Source organism: Pelecanus crispus, chromosome 17 (assembly GCF_030463565.1).
Source record: "Pelecanus crispus isolate bPelCri1 chromosome 17, bPelCri1.pri, whole genome shotgun sequence".
In the NCBI taxonomy this organism is placed as follows: domain Eukaryota; kingdom Metazoa; phylum Chordata; class Aves; order Pelecaniformes; family Pelecanidae; genus Pelecanus; species Pelecanus crispus.
The window spans coordinates 1,512,022-1,530,871 of NC_134659.1; the positions used below are offsets into that span (position 1 = coordinate 1,512,022).

The window sequence follows — 18,850 nt, forward strand, 5'->3', positions numbered from 1 at the left end:
CAATGATTCAGTAAGAAAGAGGGGCTCAAAAGGGGCAGAATCACACTTGTGCAAATCTGTCTTTAATGTGGCTGTCAAGAAGAGGTACAATTTCTACTGCTGCTCAGTGTTTGGAAAGAGCATTTTTCCAGCCCCACAGAAACCCAGGTCCCTGAATAGGCAGAAGGAACAGGCTCCGGTCTGCAGGATGGAGATGCAGAGAGTCACTGCCCCACCTGTCCAGCCCACACATTGTGTTTCCCTCAACTCTGCGTACTGTCTGGGCTACCGCTTATAATCCAGTTCTCATTTCTGATAGCAATATGTTGGTGTTCAGTAATTTTACATTAGCAGTATAGTCTACCGAATATGCATACAGACATCCTGGATGTACAAAGCCTGCCAGAGCACCTCTTTTGTTGTCACTTGGGTTTGATGTGTTTGTGTCTCTGCAGGTATGATGCAAACGCTAGTCTGCGCTGGAGACAGTACCACTGCGTCAGGATTCCTCACTTCCCAATCCTGTCTGTCAGACTAAAATCCTGCCCAGGGATGCACTGCAGGAAGCCACAAAAAGTTTGTTCCTTGGGGTGTAACCAAAGACCAGAGCTGGCAAACACAGTATTGTGTACACAGACTTATTCATGGGCCAAAAATAGTCTCTGGGTACCAGCAGTATGCAGCACATGGGTTTTAGATTGAGATATGGCTTCTTAAACCACTGAAGTTTTCATCTGGATACTGATATTATATTAAAAAGGAAAGCCACCACCACTCTGAAGCAAGAGAGCCACAGCTGTAGTCAGCATCACATTTTCAGCCGTATCAAAACTGAATTTTCTCAAAACAAAGCACTCTTTCTCCTCTGCTCAGAGATCCATCCCCCAGGGTTTACATCCATTTGCAACATCTTCATCACCCACTTGTCTTTCCTGGCCCCATCAATGAACTCGTCAAGGGACAACTGCCCTGTGTATGAGACAAGGACACAAGATGGGAAGACAAAACATGACAGATAAGACAAGAAAAGAAAGGCAGGAAGTAAAAACCATCTGTTTCAGAAGATATGCTAATAAGACAAAAGCATTTCCCCCTGTAGCTTCAGCCAGCTAGCTGAAGGACAAACCACCAGCTGTAACCCAATCCATTTGCACCTACCCCATCCCATCAGCTAGTGTGAAATGTTGCATGAGCTTACACACCTCCTCCAGGAGGATTGCAAGTCTGATCCTACAAGCTCCAATTTGACCAGAGCCACTGTCTTTACTCAGGGTATTTGTGCTGGGACTGGGACCTGCACTCTGGCTACTGGGGGCTGGTCCCTTCCAACCCAAAGCTCTATGATTCTACAATTTGCATGGCATCAAAATCCAGACAGAATAGTGACCCCTCTGTGTTTTACATTAAAATAACAATGAAAATTATTTCCTCCTGCTGCACCAAGTTACTCTTGATTCTAACAAACAGACCAGAACCAAACCCAATGTGTCTAACATGAGTAACATAACAGTCCTAAGTGATTTCTTGATAGACATAATTAAAGCTAGCCTGCCCAGCACAGGTAACTTCGTTACGCATGAATGCAATCTGAGCCATCAATCACTTACCATCCCCATTCTCATCCACTAACTGAAATATCCTGTCCACAACCTCCTCCGGCGTGAGCAATGGAGTCCTCTCCTCCACCTCTGACCGACATACTTTCTTCAGCTTGTAGATAGACTGAGAAGAAGTTCACAGATTAGGAAAAGGACTGGAAAATGAAAAGCAGTGGTAAACTCCATTATCTTCCCAACAGCGTAAAGGTCTTTTACAAAGGCTGTGGTTTTAACCTTTCTAGAAAGATCTGCCACTCAACAGCCTCAGACCTTTAATGAAACCTCCGACCTTACGCTCACACACACTGTGGATTACTTCATTTGCTCTTTGAAGCTGCTGCCCTCCTATTTTCCTTACACATATTGGTCAGACCTCAGGGTTCCTTTGCAAAGAACAAGGCAAGAGTTTCACAGATGGGAAAGTCATCTGATTTTTGAGTATGATTTTTTTTCCGCCTAACATCTGAGGCCAGGCACATCTGGACTTACCCAGCCCTCTCTCCCAGGGAACTTGTGCCCAAGCTGCAAGATCAAACCTGTATTAGCACATATTTTGACCCATACTTTCTGCTCTACTTTGTCACTGGAAAGGGGCAGATTTTATCTATTCCTCCCACAACAGCCACCTGTTCATTATTAACTTTACTCCTTCAGCTGAAGGGTTTTTGTCTGAAGTCTTCCCAGAGAGGGGATTAGCAAGGGCCTAACAGCTCTGGCCAATTCCTGCCTGACCTCAAAACTATAATTGAAGCTGCCCCAGACAAGCTCCCCAGATGCTCCCTGACAAGCTGGTCACACTCCCCAGCCAAAGGGACCTGCTTTCCACAGATTCAATTTCTGATGCTTTCTTGATACTGCATTTCACCTAAGATCCTAAAAGGTTTGATAACCATTGATGAAGCCTCCCAAGTAGTGCTGTGCAAGGGGAACGGCACCCACTGTGCAGGGGTGACTAGCACAGCCACCAAGGTATTTACCTCAAGAACCCAGGTGCCCTGTGTCTGACTGTCTGCTAAGCCCCATGCCTCCTCTCACACCACAGTCACTAAATAAAACTAAGTGCAGAACATAACAGAAGCCCAGAAAGGAATAATTACAAAAGGGATTTCTGTACTAATTTGTGCCTCTCAGCATATTCTCACCAGCTACTCAGGCAGGAAACTTGGCTCGTGTAAGGGGTGAAACCCTCTTCCACCAGCCAGTGCAATGAATCTTGGTGTAAAAAGGTTGAAAGGAAAGGCAGAGCGGAGATACAGGAACTCCACAGCAGCACCCAGATGCTGCATTTCTGGACAGCTTCAGCAGCACAGGCCAGGCTGCCAGCAGCAGGTTTAACTGATCCCTCAGCCACCCCATCAGGCTCCACCAAACCACCGAGCACATGACCCTTTCACCAAGGTCAGGCATTTTCACTTCATCACTGCCCACAGCTGCCTTGAAACCTGATTATCACAAAACCCATATACATCATTACATTGCCAAAGAACTGCGATTGCTTAAATTAGTGATTAGGCAATGCCTACTTACCTCAACAATTTCCAGCAGCTCAGTTTTATCTATGCAGCCATTCCCATCCTTGTCATATACTTTGAATGTCCACCTCAGCTTGTGTTCCAGTTTTCCTCGTAAAACAAGATTCAAGGCAGCGACATATTCCAGAAAATCAATGGTATTGTCCTGTAGAAACAGAAAAGCAGCTGCATGGCACTCAAGTAGGTATAGTTGATAGAAGACTGCTTACAAAACCTAGATAAAAAACTGCCAAGAATATACTCCATGGGACAGCTATTTATTTTCCACTTTATAGAAGACTTGTGCCAGTCCAAGACTATCACTAAGGACAGCCATACCCCTCTGCACCACAGGTAAGTTCCCAAGAAGTGACAGTGGAGAGCAAAGCAGTTTTCCTACAGTGCAATATGGGAGGACACCTGCCAGGACTCCAGAAATGAGCAATTTAAATACCCCAGGACAGCACAGATTACACAGAGGATGGGGAGGTGGATGAGGATCAGTGCAGGAGGCATTGACTTTTTGGGAAGGGATTGCCATTCTCAGGCTCAGCTGCTTCACCGATGAGACCAAGACCCAACCACTACCCCCCTTTCTTCCATCCTTCCCCCTTGTTTGATCTTGATTCATCTAAGGAAGACAGACGATAAAAATGTCACCATCCAGAAGGAGGCAGCAAGAACACCCACAATAAAGGATCTACATCAGGTGTTCATCCTCCTAAAAACTTCAGAGACAGCCAAGGGATGCCAGGCTCCTCGGCAGCCTGCAGCAGACGGCCCTCATGCTGACCAACACCATCCCCAGGGCTAAGCCAGGCCCATGTCACCTTCCAGCCCTCCCACCCAGGCAGCAAAACCCCCGGAAGATCCGGGCTACGCATCTCCTCCCCGCACGCCCTGCTGCGGGCACTGCAGTGCTCTGCAGTCACCGCGAGCAAAAACCGCTGCTGCTGGACCTCAGGCCAGTCAACATAAAAAGACAGTTGAGGAATTGTTTTTATTTTCTCACCATATTACTACTAATCCTTTAGATTGTTAGGTCCTGCTCAACTGATTATATACCATGGGCATATTTAAGCAAACACATGAATCTAGGCCTAATTTAGTGGTCTTAATATATGCAAGTACCAGCATCCCTTAAAAACAGATTTTCAGTCTCATTAGGAAAACTGCTATAAACTAGGAATGGGACTTGCCTTTTATGCACACCATTTGCTCTGCAACCCTTTCTGCACAGCTTTCGTAACAGAATTTGGACCTGGGCCTTCAGTTTTTTGCAGGAATTTGGGTTTTGCCAACTTCAAATCCTGAGACAAGTCTGACCTGCCCACATTTATCACAGCTTTTTTATCCTTTCTCACAGACTGACTTTTGTTTGCCACCTCAATGTGATTTTGCCACTGGTTTCAAAGGAGGCTCAAGGGAAATTGGTATATCTGAGACAACAGACTTGCCTCCCTTTTTCCTATATTGATTCACAGCAAACAACCCCCTACTTTGAATATGATCAAAAGCTTCGGGAAAAAAACCTGAACCATTTGGCAAGCATCGCTTACCTATTTTAAGATGAGAAAGGCAACTGTATTACATTTCTTTTAACTATCTAAAATATTGCAGGCTAGTATTATGCTATCTTTTGCACCAATACATGGGTATGCGTGAACTGCTACTAAACCAGAAAGCCCACTTTTCCCAGGTGTCTGATGACAAATACAGAAAAGGGAATCAAAACCAGAATGGCTGAATTGCTCAGCATTCCTTAGCTTTTGAGCAGCTAAAATCAATATTTTGTTACATGCCACCTGTTCATACTGTGTATATATACACTTCCTCCAATGTATAGCAAGCCTGAGTAGGACTTTACTATAATTGCCCCTCTATCCTAACAGATAAATATTTTTTTTCTCCATGTAGCAACCTTGGCTATTTGAGGATCTTTCAACAATACTGTCTCAAAATGCAACTGCCTAAATTTCAACCTTTTAATCCATCCTTAGTCCCTTAAGGGCACGTTCCGTCCTTAATTTGTGTACAGGTTTATGAGAGGATAAATCCACACCAGCCCATACAGAGTGGTGCAGCAGGTGTTCCTCCTGCCCTAGCAGGTCCATCACCCTTACCTTAGTCTCATGAAGCATGGTAACAAGGGTGGGAACTGCACCAAAACACCTCCAAATTACAGAAGGAAGAGGTGCAAATTACTAGACAAAAAAATTCCTCACCACTTACCCCATTCTTATCAAAAGCTCTGAACATGTTTTCAATATACTCTGCCGCTTCACGGTTATCCTGGACCCCGAAGAACCGCTTGAATTCATGCATGAAGAGGGTCCCACTGGGACATTCAACCACAAATTTCTTATACCATTCCTGCAATTCGGCAACATCAATCTCTGTTTGCTCCCCTTCGGCGTTGGTGAACTGCTGTCCCATTTTGCTCCGTAAAGCAAGATTAGAAAAAGAAGGAACAAAAGGAAAACCCTGCCAAAGTCCTTTGCTTGTATTGTCCTTTAATTACTTTCAGTTGCTTTTTCTTTGTTCTTTTTCTTCTTGCTGTCTTATGCCTTTATTTGATCTTAATATTGTGTCTTGCTATTTCATCTTCTTTTTGTGTTTTACTTTCTTCTTCCTTTTTCTCTCCTACGCTTTTCACCAGCACAGCTTTGTGTGCTTGCTTGGTGATCGTGGAGTTGCTTCTCTGCATTAGGGCAGTATAATGTGTGGTATCAGGCACGTATAAAAATAACTAAGATCATTAGGAGATTCCCACCTATGAGTCACAGAGACCTTCAGATGTTCCAAGCTGTGCCCTATTTAGGAGCAGACTCCAGAGGCTCAGGGTCCTTCTGCACATTGATACTTTCACATCAAAGAATTTGGGAGCCAAGGTTCCCTTTGCACACAACCCCACTCACTGCACTGCAGTTTTTCTAGGGAAAAAAAAAAAGGGGGGGGGGGATTGTAAAATGAACTTCCCTAACATTAGTTTTCCAATATTGGCATATACTACCTGCCTGGGGGGGATACTCAATGTTTCAGTCCAATATGGAACATTACCAAAGAAAATTACAGAGAGCAAATCCTGACAAAATCAGCACATACAGCTAACACCACTCACATGAAAAAACCTGCTAATGCATACAGTTAATTGAATGTCTGCTATAGACTTTACTCTATACAAAATGATTGCAAGAACCAGTAGATGCACATAGATACTAATGTGCATATTTCTCTCATTTTCACAATTCACTCCTAAAACTCTCAGTTAAAAATAACAGAAACATTTTAACATTTGACTTCCCTATTTTTTAAAGCAGTGAGTTCTCCTTATTCCCCTTCCCCTCTTTGTGCCTTTTTCCATTGAAGTACTTCTGCTTACCCTTACCACTGAACATCACTTACCACTTTTATTACAGACACAACACAGCTCTACTCCAGCCTCTCTCTATTCCGGAGCTGCTCACCATAGCCTGGGAGCAGACAGCTCACAGCCACCACCTGCCAGAGCTCAAGCCCTGCTCTCTGCATGCAACCTCCTGCTCTTTCCTTTTCTTACTGGGGCCACCAGCTTTTATCCATATCATACCAGGTGTTCTGAATCCAGCCATTCTCTGTGTCAGCTGGAAAGAAATGACCTGTAGCTATAAATGTGTCTGAGCCAGCCTAATATCCAGATAGGATTCCTCTTTTAAGAAGATTGGAGTAGTAGTAATAGGAAACAAGAGACTCCTTATTATAGTAACAGTAAGGCCCAGAAAGATTTAATCTGCTTGGGTTTTTTTTTTGGAACACTTTTTTCATTTATTTAGAAACAAGAATTTCTCCCATAGAAAAATACTACTTAAGAATCAGTCTAAAATTTGATACTGTAGAACAGCACAGCAATTTGTACTCCACTGTATGAATAGAGCTTGCTCTGAATCTCCTCACACCTGTAAGTAACCTATTGGGGGTTTGCATGTGTTTATATATATATATATACACACAGGTTTGCAGGAGTATAGTGTAACTTTGTACTTCTGTATGTAAGAGTGCCCAGGCGATGCATGATTTCACTTAAGCACTGTAAGCAAGAAGAGGATACAGGCAGTACAGCAGAAGTATGGAGATGGATGGGAAGAACCAGAGGAGCTGCCAGAAAGGTTAAGACTGCTGTCTTTTAATGAAAAGGTATATTTTTATCTGATAATGTAGAGGAATCCTGTTTGCGTATCTTTGTGCCTAGAAGAATGCAACAGGATTAATAAACTCGATCCTTCATTTTGTAAATGCTTCAGACAAACTTCAGCCCCTAACTCTATGGTAAGTTGTCTGTTGCAGAGCAGCCTGAGGTCTGGCTCATCAAAAAAAGTTATACTGGATCCATCCCCCAGCATTTGCCCCTCAGCTAGACCTACTAGAAAGACGTCTTTGGCGGCCACAGTCACTGTGGTTCCGTTGCGTTCTCCACGTCCCCATGCTCTGTTATGCGTACCATGGAAAGAAACAGCTTTTCCCCTCAATGGTATTTCTTGAGTCATCTTGGCTAGTATCTGGTGAGGGCATGGGTTCTCCCTCTGGGTCACAAACAGCTTTCAAGAAGCAGAGGTGCTGCTGCTGGGCCAGGGATGGGGAGGGCTCATCGCGGTTGCTCCTGCAGCGCAGCTGGGGAGTTGTGCACGCGCTGGGGTGAAGCCTTCCACCATTTTGTGCTGCGCTCCTGCACCGAGGCTGCATGCTGGAATGTGAGTGCTGAGAGCACACAACAAGACTCTGCACGCCCAGGACATTGTCTTGCCTCATTGCATAATTTTGTTTTGCCTTATGGGAACTTAGTGATCTGTTCCCAGGAGAGAAAATGGTTCCCCTTTGTTTTGATGACTACAATCTTTTCCAGCTAGGAACAAAGGACTGCGAGAGACCTGGGTTACAAAGCCTAGCTGCTGCTATTGCAGCATGTATGTCATGACATGCAAATGTGTTGATAAAAGTACTGATGTTAATTTGGCACTGAAATAAATTAAATCCTATAGCTCCTGGTATGAAAATTCCTCTGCATATACTCTCATTGTCCAAAGTGTGTGCTCTGCAGACTGTACTGACAGCTGCTGTCTGTCAGCCAGTAGAATGTCACTTCATGAAGTGACAGTTTATCAGCCAAGGGATTTCTTCATTTGATTTGAAAAAAAGATGCAGGTAGAGGTAAATATAAGCAGAGAGAACTAAAGATAAAAAGAATGATTTCTAGAAAACACTATAATGAAGAGGTTGGTGCTGTTTAGGCTGCCTGAAGGGTTAGGATCGATGCTTTATATATCATGTCAGAGTGAATCCTTTGGATGATTAGTTGCAAACAGGTAACATCTGATTACGTGTCCTGCCTAATGAGCTATCCCTAGATTATCACCTATACAGCTCAAAAGCTGCAGTTTCCCAGCCAAGAGCATGGAAAAAGACAGCTGGTTTCCTGTCAGTCCACTAACGCAACATGCTGCCACATGCTTCAGCAGAGGCTGGTAGAAACTCAAGAGGAGAAAAAGACAAACCAAACCCTGCAGAGGGCTGGGAAGACTCATTTGTTTGGCATCTGCGTTACCACTCGGTGCAGGCAGCAGAGGCTGTACCCGAGGCGGCAGGGTGCAGGCGGGCACGGCTGCCTGGCGCGAGAGGGCCAGCTTCAGTGAAACCGGAGGCAAGACTAGATCCTTCGCCCACGCTGGAGCGGCCCTTGCCTCGTCATTTTGCTGCGTTGCTCCATTGTTTTCAACGCGCCAGCCCTGACCTGCCCTAAGACCCCTCGCGTGGGTTCGGCGGTCTCGAGCGTCCTTGCAGTGGGCCTGGGAAGAGCAAAGCCCTGCCCCGGGCTGCTCCCAGCCCCTCTGGCGCAGGCAGCCTGGGGCGTGCGGGTGGGCGTGCGGCACCGCTGTCCCTGTCTGCTTCCAAAGCTCCCCCAGCATCAGACCACAAAGCAAAGTGAGTCTGAAGCATCCTTAAATTTACCCATCGCCAGGCAGGACGGATGCGAGGACAGGAGGAATGCAGGGAGGGTGAACGGCAGCGTTTGTGCTGACCTGTCTGAGGAAAGATCAAAGATCCTTCCTGCTTTGGCTGGGAGTTCAGCCCGATGTCTCTGCATCTCTCCTCAATTGGCTCACCAAATTGGCCATACCGTTGCACATTTTTATACAGCAGGAATAACACCACGGTGGAAGGTGTTATTACAGGAGCAGCTGTCCCTTGTTTTGCGTATCAAAAATGGTCAGGTACAACTAACCAAACACATCTAAACCCCACCATTGCAGTGCTATCCCACAAAGAAAACGCTAACCTCTGAGTGTCACCTTTTGTCTTTTGCTTATTGCCAGGAGGATTTTATTATGTGCTGACAAACTCCTGCTGAATGTTACCCCTGAGCGGCTACATTTCAGGGATGAATGAAGCCTGAAACATTTACCTTGCCAGGCAAACTGTCCAAGAAAAATGCAGAATTAAATTTTCTCTGTGTATGAAGATTTTAAGAATTTTGCATAGTTCCAAAGTCTTGGCGTAGGATTGAGCTTTGGGTGCAAGTCAGCCTTTCCAAAATCAGGATTCAGCACTCGCCGTAGTGTTCATGATGGGAAGGAAAAGGGGAATTCCCACTGTTTTTTGCTGCTTCATTGAAACCAAATAGTGAAGTATTGTATGATCTCTTGAAACCAAGATTCACCACTGAGTCATGGTTCTCCACCTACGAGGAAAAGAAATGAAAGGCGAGGCTGCGGCCGGGCCGGAGGGGAGATGCCGCGGAGCCCCCTCGCAGCCAAAGGTCAGTGTGCGAGGGGGTGGAGGCGATGAGGAACATTTTGACGCTTCCCGGAGAAAAACTGCGTGCCCGCGGCTTTGCGGTCATCGCAGCTGACTTCAAGTTTTGTGTTTGTTCCGTGCTACGGATCGGTCGGGCCACGTAGGCTTTGAGCTGCGAGGAAAAGGGGGGCTTGCGTTCCTAAATATTTTGCGGAAGAAAAAAAAAAAAAAAGGAAGGGGACGTGGTAAAACGAGGGGGGCGCGGATGCTCCGCTGGCACGGCGGACCCCCAGGGCGACAGGAGCGGGGCCCGTGGGCGGGGAGTGGGGCCCACGGGCCCGTCCCCACGGAGCAGAGCGGGGCCCACGGGCCCGTCCCCACGGAGCGGGAGCGGAGCGGGGCCCACGGGCCCGTCCCCACGGAGGGGAGCGGAGCGGGGCCCACGGGCCCATCCCCGTGGAGCGGAGCGGGGCCCACGGGCCCACCCCCACGGAGCGGGAGCGGAGCGGGGCCCACGGGCCCATCCCCGTGGAGCGGAGCGGGGCCCACGGGCCCACCCCCACGGAGCGGAGCGGGGCCCACGGGCCCGTCCCCACGGAGGGGAGCGGAGCGGGGCCCACGGGCCCATCCCCGTGGAGCGGAGCGGGGCCCACGGGCCCACCCCCACGGAGCGGGAGCGGAGCGGGGCCCACGGGCCCATCCCCGTGGAGCAGAGCGGGGCCCACGGGCCCACCCCCGCGGAGGGGAGCGAAGCAGGGCCCACGGGCCCGTCCCCACGGAGGGGAGCGGAGCGGGGCCCACGGGCCCACCCCCGCGGGCGGGGCGGAGCGGAGCGGAGCGGGCGGCGGCGCGGCTGCGCCCGGCGCACCTGGGCAGGTGAGGGCGGAGCGGGCCGGGAGCCTTCGCCGCGGCCGCGCTTCCCCTCGCCCCGCTGCCCGGCGCCGCCCCGCCGCTGCGCCCACGCGTGGGCCCCGCGGGGCGGCCGAGAGCCCCCGCGGGCGCCGAGCCGGCCCCCGCCCGCCGGAGGGGTAAGTTACGCGGGGAGGGGGTCGCGGGGAGCAGCCCGGCCCGGCCGCCGCGCCCCACGGGCCCGCCCGGCCCTTCGCAAAGCCCCGTTCCGCGGGGGGGGGGCGGCGGGGGCTTCCTCGCCGCGGCGGGCGGAGCGGGGTCCGTGGCGGGGGAGTTTGGCTGGAACCGCAGGGATGCGGGGCTGCGTGCGGGGCAAGGCTGGCGGCCCGGGGCCGGCAGCACGGCCCGGGGCGGGGGGCGGCGGGGGGGGCCGGCCCGGTCCGAAGGCAGCCGGGGGGGCCAAGCCCGCGGAAAATGCCCGGTTACGGCTCCCATCCCCACCGCTCCGGCGGGTTGTGCCGGGTTAGCCCCGGGCTATGTCTTTCAAGTCGGCGTAAGCCGAGGCCTAGAGTTAGGGCAAGGGTAATAGGTGCCCCCCCCCCCCCCCCCCCCCCCCGTTCCCCGACAGCAGTTTTTGCTACCACCCCGAGAACCCAAATTACCTCTAACAACCCGTGCCCCTTGCGGCTTCGCGGGCGCCCGGGCTCGGCGCAGGGCTGAGGTCACCGGACTGGGGCGCAGGGGCTGTGAGCTGTAAGGGTTAATTGTGCTCGGGGGGTGTTGCTCGCCCTGAGCAGGGCAGGGGAGCACGGGTGCTGCAAGAAAAGTGATGTACGGCCCTCCGAAATGTGGGAGCTATATGTTCCCCGTGTAGGGAGGTGATGAAGTGTGGGAGCTATAGGTTCCCTGTGTAGGGAGGTGATGGAGTGTGGGAGCTATAGGTTCCCCGTGCAGGGAGGTGATGAAGTGTGGGAGCTATAGGTTCCCCGTGTAGGGAGGTGATGAAGTGTGGGAGCTATAAGTTCCCCGTGTAGGGAGCTGATTGTCAGACACTGGGATGGAAATTCAGCCTGTTTCTCTGTGCGAACACTAATGTTAAGGGTTGAGCCGCTTGTCTTTGAAAAAATGAATGCAAATCCATGAAATACAGGGTAATGTAATCAAAGGTAATGAGCAAGTAATGAGGTCTGGTATTGCAGCGATGAACGCAGAGAAGACCCCTTCCTTCTTTCGAGGTGTTGTCAACGGGGTGGAGCAGGAGCACTGAACACGTCGGGGTGTGCAGGCGGAGAGCGAAAGCATCTGTGCAGCAAGGCTGGGACCGGCTTCAGGTCACGTCTTCCTGGTGTGCCGTGTGTTGTTACGCTGGCTGGTGCCACGCCGGAGCTCCAAGAGTCACCGCGGTTAACCGGGGCTGTCCCTGACCTTGGCCATGTGTCTGCGGCCGTCGGGGAAGTGGCTGCAGGATGCCTGCTCGTTCCCGAGTTTGCTTGAGTTGTTGGGGTGAATGTCTCCCCTCCAAGGAAAAATGCGTGACTTAATAATTGGGGTACAGGGAATAATTACATCACTGACCAGAGATGCGTTAGCAGCAGAGGGATGAGCTAATTACCCCCCCTCCCCGCACCAGCCAGTTTGAGCGGGGATAAAGCAAACCAGAGGATTCCTGGGTACGTGCACCGAGGAGTCCTGAGCGAGGGCCAAGCCTCCCTTGGGAAACGCAAGTAATAGGGTGAAGGTGTTCCCCAAGCTCACCCTCTCAGCTCTCGGAGCGGGAGCAGCCTCCGGCAGCCTGGGGTCCGCTGGATCAAAGTTGAAGGTTGTAAGAGGCTGACTCACTGTCTGAGCCGAGCGATGGGATTCAAGTTGATTTGCTCTCGGTTATTGTGTCAACAAGTCATTGGTGATAAAAGGTCATAAAGCATTGTAATGTCACGTATTGACAGATGCTGTCTGTGATCCGTGGGACAATTCGAACCTAATACGGCAGCGCCAGCGCACCCTCCATGTGACCAAATGTGTTTTGTTTGAGAGAGGCATGAATTTTTTCCCTGGTGTGTGGGTTTGAATTTACTCTTGGTCTCACAGATGTGTGTGTACCCGGTGTCTGTGATTAGAAGCAGAGGGGACTGCTTGCAAAGTTAAGTGCAAAAGTGGAAACAAGCTTTAGTCAGGATTTTTTTGTTACAATGAGAAGTCACTGTTTTTTCCTTTGCGAGGGAAATCGATACCTGGGTTTGGTCTCACTTCTAAGTCCAGGATTAACCTGGACTTCGTGTCTTTGCAAACACGCTACTGAGATTTTAATTCTGTTAGGATTTTTGACACGGATAACTGATACAGCAGAGTTTCAGAAACACAAAAATGATTTTGATGATTGCTTTCTGATCCTTTACAGCTCCTGGGAAACAGTCTGCTAACGTCCCCAGGTCCTTGATGAAGCACATTTTCAAATTATTATTTAAAGATGATTTGCAATTGAATGTGAACATTTTCTTTGCTTAACAGATAAAATAAGCCCTGTTAAGATTAATTTTGTGTGAACACTTGCATCTGAATGGCATCTGCAGGTATTTGAACAAATAAAACCTGCTCCGAGACTAGTTCTTGGATAGGATTTTTTCATCTCCTCTCTCTCTCCTACTAGACACATTTTGCCTCCTGCAGCAGCATTCAGAGCTTGTGGCAAAGGTTTTACTTACCCCGTAACTGCTTTTTTAATGGGAATATTTGTCACTTCTCACGTCTGTTTCAAGATTTACAAATGAATATGGGAGATACACCCTCTTAGCACACGTGTAGCATAAAAGTCCCCTCCCAAAATCTAAAGATACCAAGTGCTGTCTCCTCCTGCAGAGGGACAGGCATTAGTTTTGTTTGTTTGGCTTTGTATCTGTTCAGCACAAGAAAAATATTGTTGCTTGGTTGGAAATGTATTAGCAACACCGGGCTACTTAAACAACAACAGATTTGATCAGTTAACTGCAGTATTGGTTTTTTTAAAAAACCTAAACATTAAGTCAACGTCACTTGATTTTTAGCACGAGCGCAGGCAGACTTGCAGTTCATGTCCTTCTGGATAAACATCCTGGTTATTATAGGTCAGCGATGTTTGCCAATGATTGTACTGCATTTAGAGCGTTCAAGAAAAAGTCATGAAATGACTTTCAGAGGAACGTCTGTCTCGATGAAACGATCCCCTCCGCTTCAGCCTGATCCTTCCACCTTTACCTCAACTGGGGCAAAAGCCTCTGGTTCCGCGCATGTTAGTTTTTTCTCCTCCCGGGTGCAAGTCTGAAGAAGAACTAGATCAGATAGGCCCCTCCGCTAAGGCGTACGTGGAGGCTTTTGAAATTCTGCTGCCTGTTCTTGCTGTGGCTTGTTTGTGGCTTTATCTCCTGCGCGGCATTTACAGCTCAGGTTTGATTGGGGCTCGCCCTCCGTGCGCTCGGTTAACACAAATAACGCGCTGTCTCTGCTTACTGGAATATTTAATAGTGAGTTGTTGTTCTTGTAAGTTATGGTCCCCGCTTAGTGATGTGTTTGTAGCTCCTCCTGGCAGAAGAGTTATCTCGCTGAATCTGAATTAGTGGTTTCAATGTGCAGTAACATAACAAACGATAGCAGTAACGCAGTGTAGGATCCTTTTTCATGAAATTAATTTTTTTTTTAAAAAGCATATGAGTCTGAACTAACCTTTAGCAGCTGGTCTACTATTATCCCTGTCTTTTGTAGACAATGGCGTTACACCCGCGAAGAGTCCGCTTGAAGCCGTGGCTGGTAGCCCAGGTAGATAGCGGTATGTATCCCGGCCTTATCTGGCTAAACCGGGAAGCGAAGCGGTTTCAGATCCCCTGGAAGCACGCAACTCGGCACAGCCCGCAGCACGAGGAGGAGAACACCATCTTCAAGGTGAGGGAGGGGAGAGCTCGGCTGTACCACGGCTCTTAAACAGAGACAAAGGCTTGAATTGTTGGCCCAGGAGCTGGATAGGCATCCCGGGAGCTGTTTCCAGGCACATTTTGTCCTATTTCTTTGACCTCAGAAAAGCCACTTTGTGCACCTGGATGCCAAGCTTGGCACTGCCTGAAACGGTGTTGAGTTCTTTAACCCTTTCCGACCACCAAAGGCCAGACAATGTCTGATTGCATGGACTCTGGAAAATTGCTGTTATTTGCTTCATCTGCTCGGTTTAGGATGTGGTAGCTGGCTTGTTCTTAGCAGCAAACCATTAAATACTGTTACATAAATCTTAAGAGGTCCACCACAAACTTCCAATACTCATCACTGCTGTCCTTAACGTTCTTATCCCAAGGGATTCATTACAACTCCTACACGCCTTTGAGGAATTTCTGACCTCCTCTGCCTTGGAGGGATCTTGGACTGATAGTCTGATTTTGGGGTGGGAGAGGGCCAGCTGCGTGTCTGTGGCTGCTCTTCCGCTCCATTTTAACTGAGTCCATTCCTCCTACGCAGGGTATGGCTCGCTGTCAAAAATGACTTTTGGTATTGAACCTAAGACACCCAGAACAACTCAGTGCACAATCCTGTACAATTTATACTTTCTTAACTTGTAAGAAGATGCGTGTTCAGAATTGCTAATGGTTTTTGGAAATTTGGATTTACATCTTTTTTCCTCCCTCTTCTTTTAATGGGGAAAGCTATTAAAGGAGGAATTTCTGTCGTTATCAGAAGAGCTGCTGTTGAGACTTCTGCAAAAGAAGGATTTTACAGTGAATTTGTTTGGAAGTTTGATTTCTGATAAGACCTGCTCTGTTGAGAGAGCTGGACTGAGCACAGTGTACTTTGTCCCCAGGCATGGGCTGTGGAGACGGGAAAGTACCAGGAAGGAGTCGATGAGCCAGACCCTGCAAAGTGGAAAGCCCAGCTCCGGTGTGCTCTTAACAAAAGCCGGGAATTTAATTTGATGTATGATGGCACCAAGGAGGTGCCCATGAATCCTATTAAAATTTATGAAGTGTGCGATATCCCGCAGTCCCAGGGATCAATCATTAATCCAGGTGAGGGCCTTGCTGACACAGGCTGGTTACTGAGCAGGCGTTTGTCCAACACGAGTTCCTTTCCCTCCGCGGCGTTAACTCTCAAGCTGCCTTTCTGTGCAGCAGAAAGCAGCTGCCATGTGTAAGCCTGGTTGTACTTAAACTAAGAGGACTCCGAACTGTAGTGTTACCTGCACTAAAATTAATAAAGCTGTACACGGTTGCATGTTTTCTGCTAAACAGTCCAATGTTGGTGATAGTTTATCTGTTTCCTTAGCTTTCTAGAATTATATATTAAACTAAAAACAGTATGTTGTACAGATCAGGTTTTCCTTTTCTTAATTATATTCAGAAAATACACAAATAAATTTCCAATATTGTGCAAAGCCAATATGAAGGTTACATTATTTTTTTTCAAGAAATGCACTGCAGTGCTTCACACTGATTGACTACCCACAAGGATGTGCTTGTTTGCAGGTTCCACTGGCTCAGCTCCGTGGGATGAAAAGGATAATGATCTTGATGAGGATGAAGAGGAAGAATTGAATCAATCTCAGCATGTCCCTATTCAAGAGACATTTCCATTTCTTAATATCAATGGTTGGTGGCATAGTGAAGGCATATTAGTGAAGGTATTTGCTTGTAAATTGGCACACGCTTGAAATAAAATCTTGGTTTATTGAAGAATTGTTTTCCTTTTTGTAGATTCTCCAATGGCTCCAGCCAGTGCAGAAAACTGCAGCCCTGAAGCTGTGTGGCCAAAGAATGAACCTCTAGATATGGAAATGCCCCCAACTGCGTTGCAGCATGACTTCTTCAGCAGCCCTGAGCTCTGGATCAGCTCTCTGCCAAGTATGTACATGCATTTGTAGTGCTTCTGTCATTGTGCTTTTAAAAAAAAAAAAAAGTTTTTACTTTTTTCCTGTGGCTGTTTGCTTGTTAGCATGGAGCACTGTGTATAGTTTTAACACCCCTGTGACTGTAGCGTGGATTGCGTGGTGTGTCTCTACTGCCAATGCAATACAAGCGAAGGTCCAGGAAAAGCCATACTGACAGTTTCTTTCTCAGTGACAGACCTAGAAATCAAGTTTGAATATCGAGGAAAGGAGACTGGACCGACGACGACTGTAAGCAACCCACAGGGATGCAGACTTTTCTATGGAGAGCTGGGTCCTATGCCAGACCAGGAAGAGCTCTTCGGGCCTATTAGTTTGGAGCAAGTAAAGTTTCCAGGAACAGAGCAAATCACCAATGAAAGGCAGAAGGTCTTCACAAGTCGGCTGCTGGATGTTATGGACAGGGGACTGATCCTGGAGGTCAGTGGCCATGCCATCTATGCTGTCCGGCTCTGCCAGTGCAAGGTGTACTGGTCTGGCCCCTGTGCGCCTTCCTCCACCACACCAAATTTGATCGAGAGGCAAAAGAAAGTCAAACTCTTCTGTCTGGAAACATTCCTAAGCGGTATGTAGCTTCTGCTTCTGGAAGATAGCTTTGAATACTGGTCTGGGCACTTGGTGGCACTATTGGAAAGGGTGGTCTGCGCTGGGGCTCAGCCTGGGCGCACCGACTAGTTGGCTCTTGCATGGAGCCTGGGTAGGGGCCACCGCTTCCCTGACTTCAGTGGACCATGGAGCAGGCACACATCAGAAGAAAGTGAAGGTGCACTCATTTAATGCTCTGAAAAACATTGGCGGGCCTTGCTGTTAAAGAAGGCTCTCTGGGTTCAGGAAATAAGCTGTAATTGTGTATGTGTAAGAGGTGGCTCTGGCAAAGGACAGCGTGTAGGTAAGACCTGGGATGATATAACGAGGTGGGATGGATGTGGTGAGCGTTTCTAACCAAAAGAGCACAACCCCGCAGCACTCTGCTTTTCTTCCTAGAGCTGATTGCCCATCAGAAAGGACAAATTGAGAAACAGCCGCCGTATGAGATCTACTTCTGTTTTGGAGAAGAATGGCCTGATGGAAAACCGAGGGAGAGGAAGCTGATTGTGGTTCAGGTAGGAGCTGAGGCTCTGAAGTGACACGTGCCAGCCTTGCTGGGGCCCGGTGTGTTGGCTCTGGATCCATGCCCGCGGGTAGCAGAGACCTGTTCTTCTCTGTCGTGGTTACTGACACCGGGAAACCCCAACAGGGCTGGTGGGTTTTGTCACGGCAAATACAAATGCCACGGGTGCCGAATGGCATCAGTCTGTGAGCGCGCTTTAGGTTATGGTGGAAACCATCCCCTGTGTCCTGGGCGGGGGTTTCCTGCAAAATAACAGGCGCGTACTGTGTGACCGTTAGGCTAAAACAACCGAGTTCTTCTTAAACAGGTCATTCCAGTTGTGGCCCGGATGATCTACGAAATGTTTTCCGGTGACTTCACGCGCTCCTTTGACAGCGGCAGCGTGCGGCTCCAGATCTCTACGCCCGACATCAAGGACAACATCGTGGCTCACCTGAAGCAGCTGTACCGCCTGCTGCAGAACCACCAAGAGGGCTGGCCCATGCAGGCCCCCGCCATGCACATGGCGCAGCCGCTCCCGGCACAGTGACAGACCCTTGGCTTTGCCCCGCGGCTGCTTATGTTGTACATACAGGAAGAGTATTATCTTAACGAGCGCCTTGCCTAAATCTGAATAAAATCTGTAAATCTGGTCATCTGAGTCGCTTTCGGCAGTCTATGGTACTTTTGTTGTGGAAGTGTTTAAAACGGAGGGGATTACAGGAGTACCTCTAGCTCCTTCGCCGTTTTCAGCTGTTTGCTTAAACAACCGATATGTATAAATCAGATTTTCAATTCTGTAATATTTTTTTTAATCCACTATTCATCCATTGTATGTAAATACTTGAGCATGGGGGGGGGGGGGGGGGGAAGAAAATAATCTGTGCTCAATTAAAACCACCCAGAGAATATCACCTTGTCTAGTTTTATTTCTCGCTTTAACTGTTCGGTAGCTGCAAGCTGGGAGGCCGACGCTTCTTCCAGGGTGCTTTTTTTGGTAGGTCTGCGTACACATACACCGTCCACACGCGCATTTTAGACACAGACGTATTTTATATGTAAAATAAAACGGCTCTGCACACCCCCGAGAAGCCACCTGGCACTGAGAGCAGGCTGATGCTACAGCTCTGAAAGCTGGGAGGGGGCTCTGTGCTGTGCC

The 18,850-nt window shown here is 48.6% G+C and overlaps 2 protein-coding genes across 2 annotated transcripts; one reads left to right on the plus strand and one right to left on the minus strand.

Moving 5' to 3' along the window:
* Positions 1-820: 820 nt before the first annotated feature.
* On the minus strand, positions 821-5,524 carry GUCA1B (guanylate cyclase activator 1B). Its single transcript, XM_009477872.2, has 4 exons — positions 5,321-5,524; positions 3,105-3,254; positions 1,587-1,701; positions 821-948 (listed from the first exon to the last, which is right to left on the minus strand). The coding sequence occupies exons 1-4, from the start codon at positions 5,522-5,524 to the stop codon at positions 821-823; spliced, it is 597 nt and encodes a 198-aa protein (XP_009476147.1).
* An 8,919-nt stretch (positions 5,525-14,443) lies between these two features.
* On the plus strand, positions 14,444-18,241 carry IRF6 (interferon regulatory factor 6). The gene is made up of 7 exons (XM_009484532.2): positions 14,444-14,617; positions 15,522-15,726; positions 16,183-16,305; positions 16,411-16,557; positions 16,774-17,166; positions 17,586-17,704; positions 18,020-18,241. Exons 1-7 carry the CDS (start codon positions 14,444-14,446, stop codon positions 18,239-18,241), a joined length of 1,383 nt encoding a protein of 460 aa, XP_009482807.2.
* The last annotated feature ends 609 nt before the right edge of the window (positions 18,242-18,850 follow it).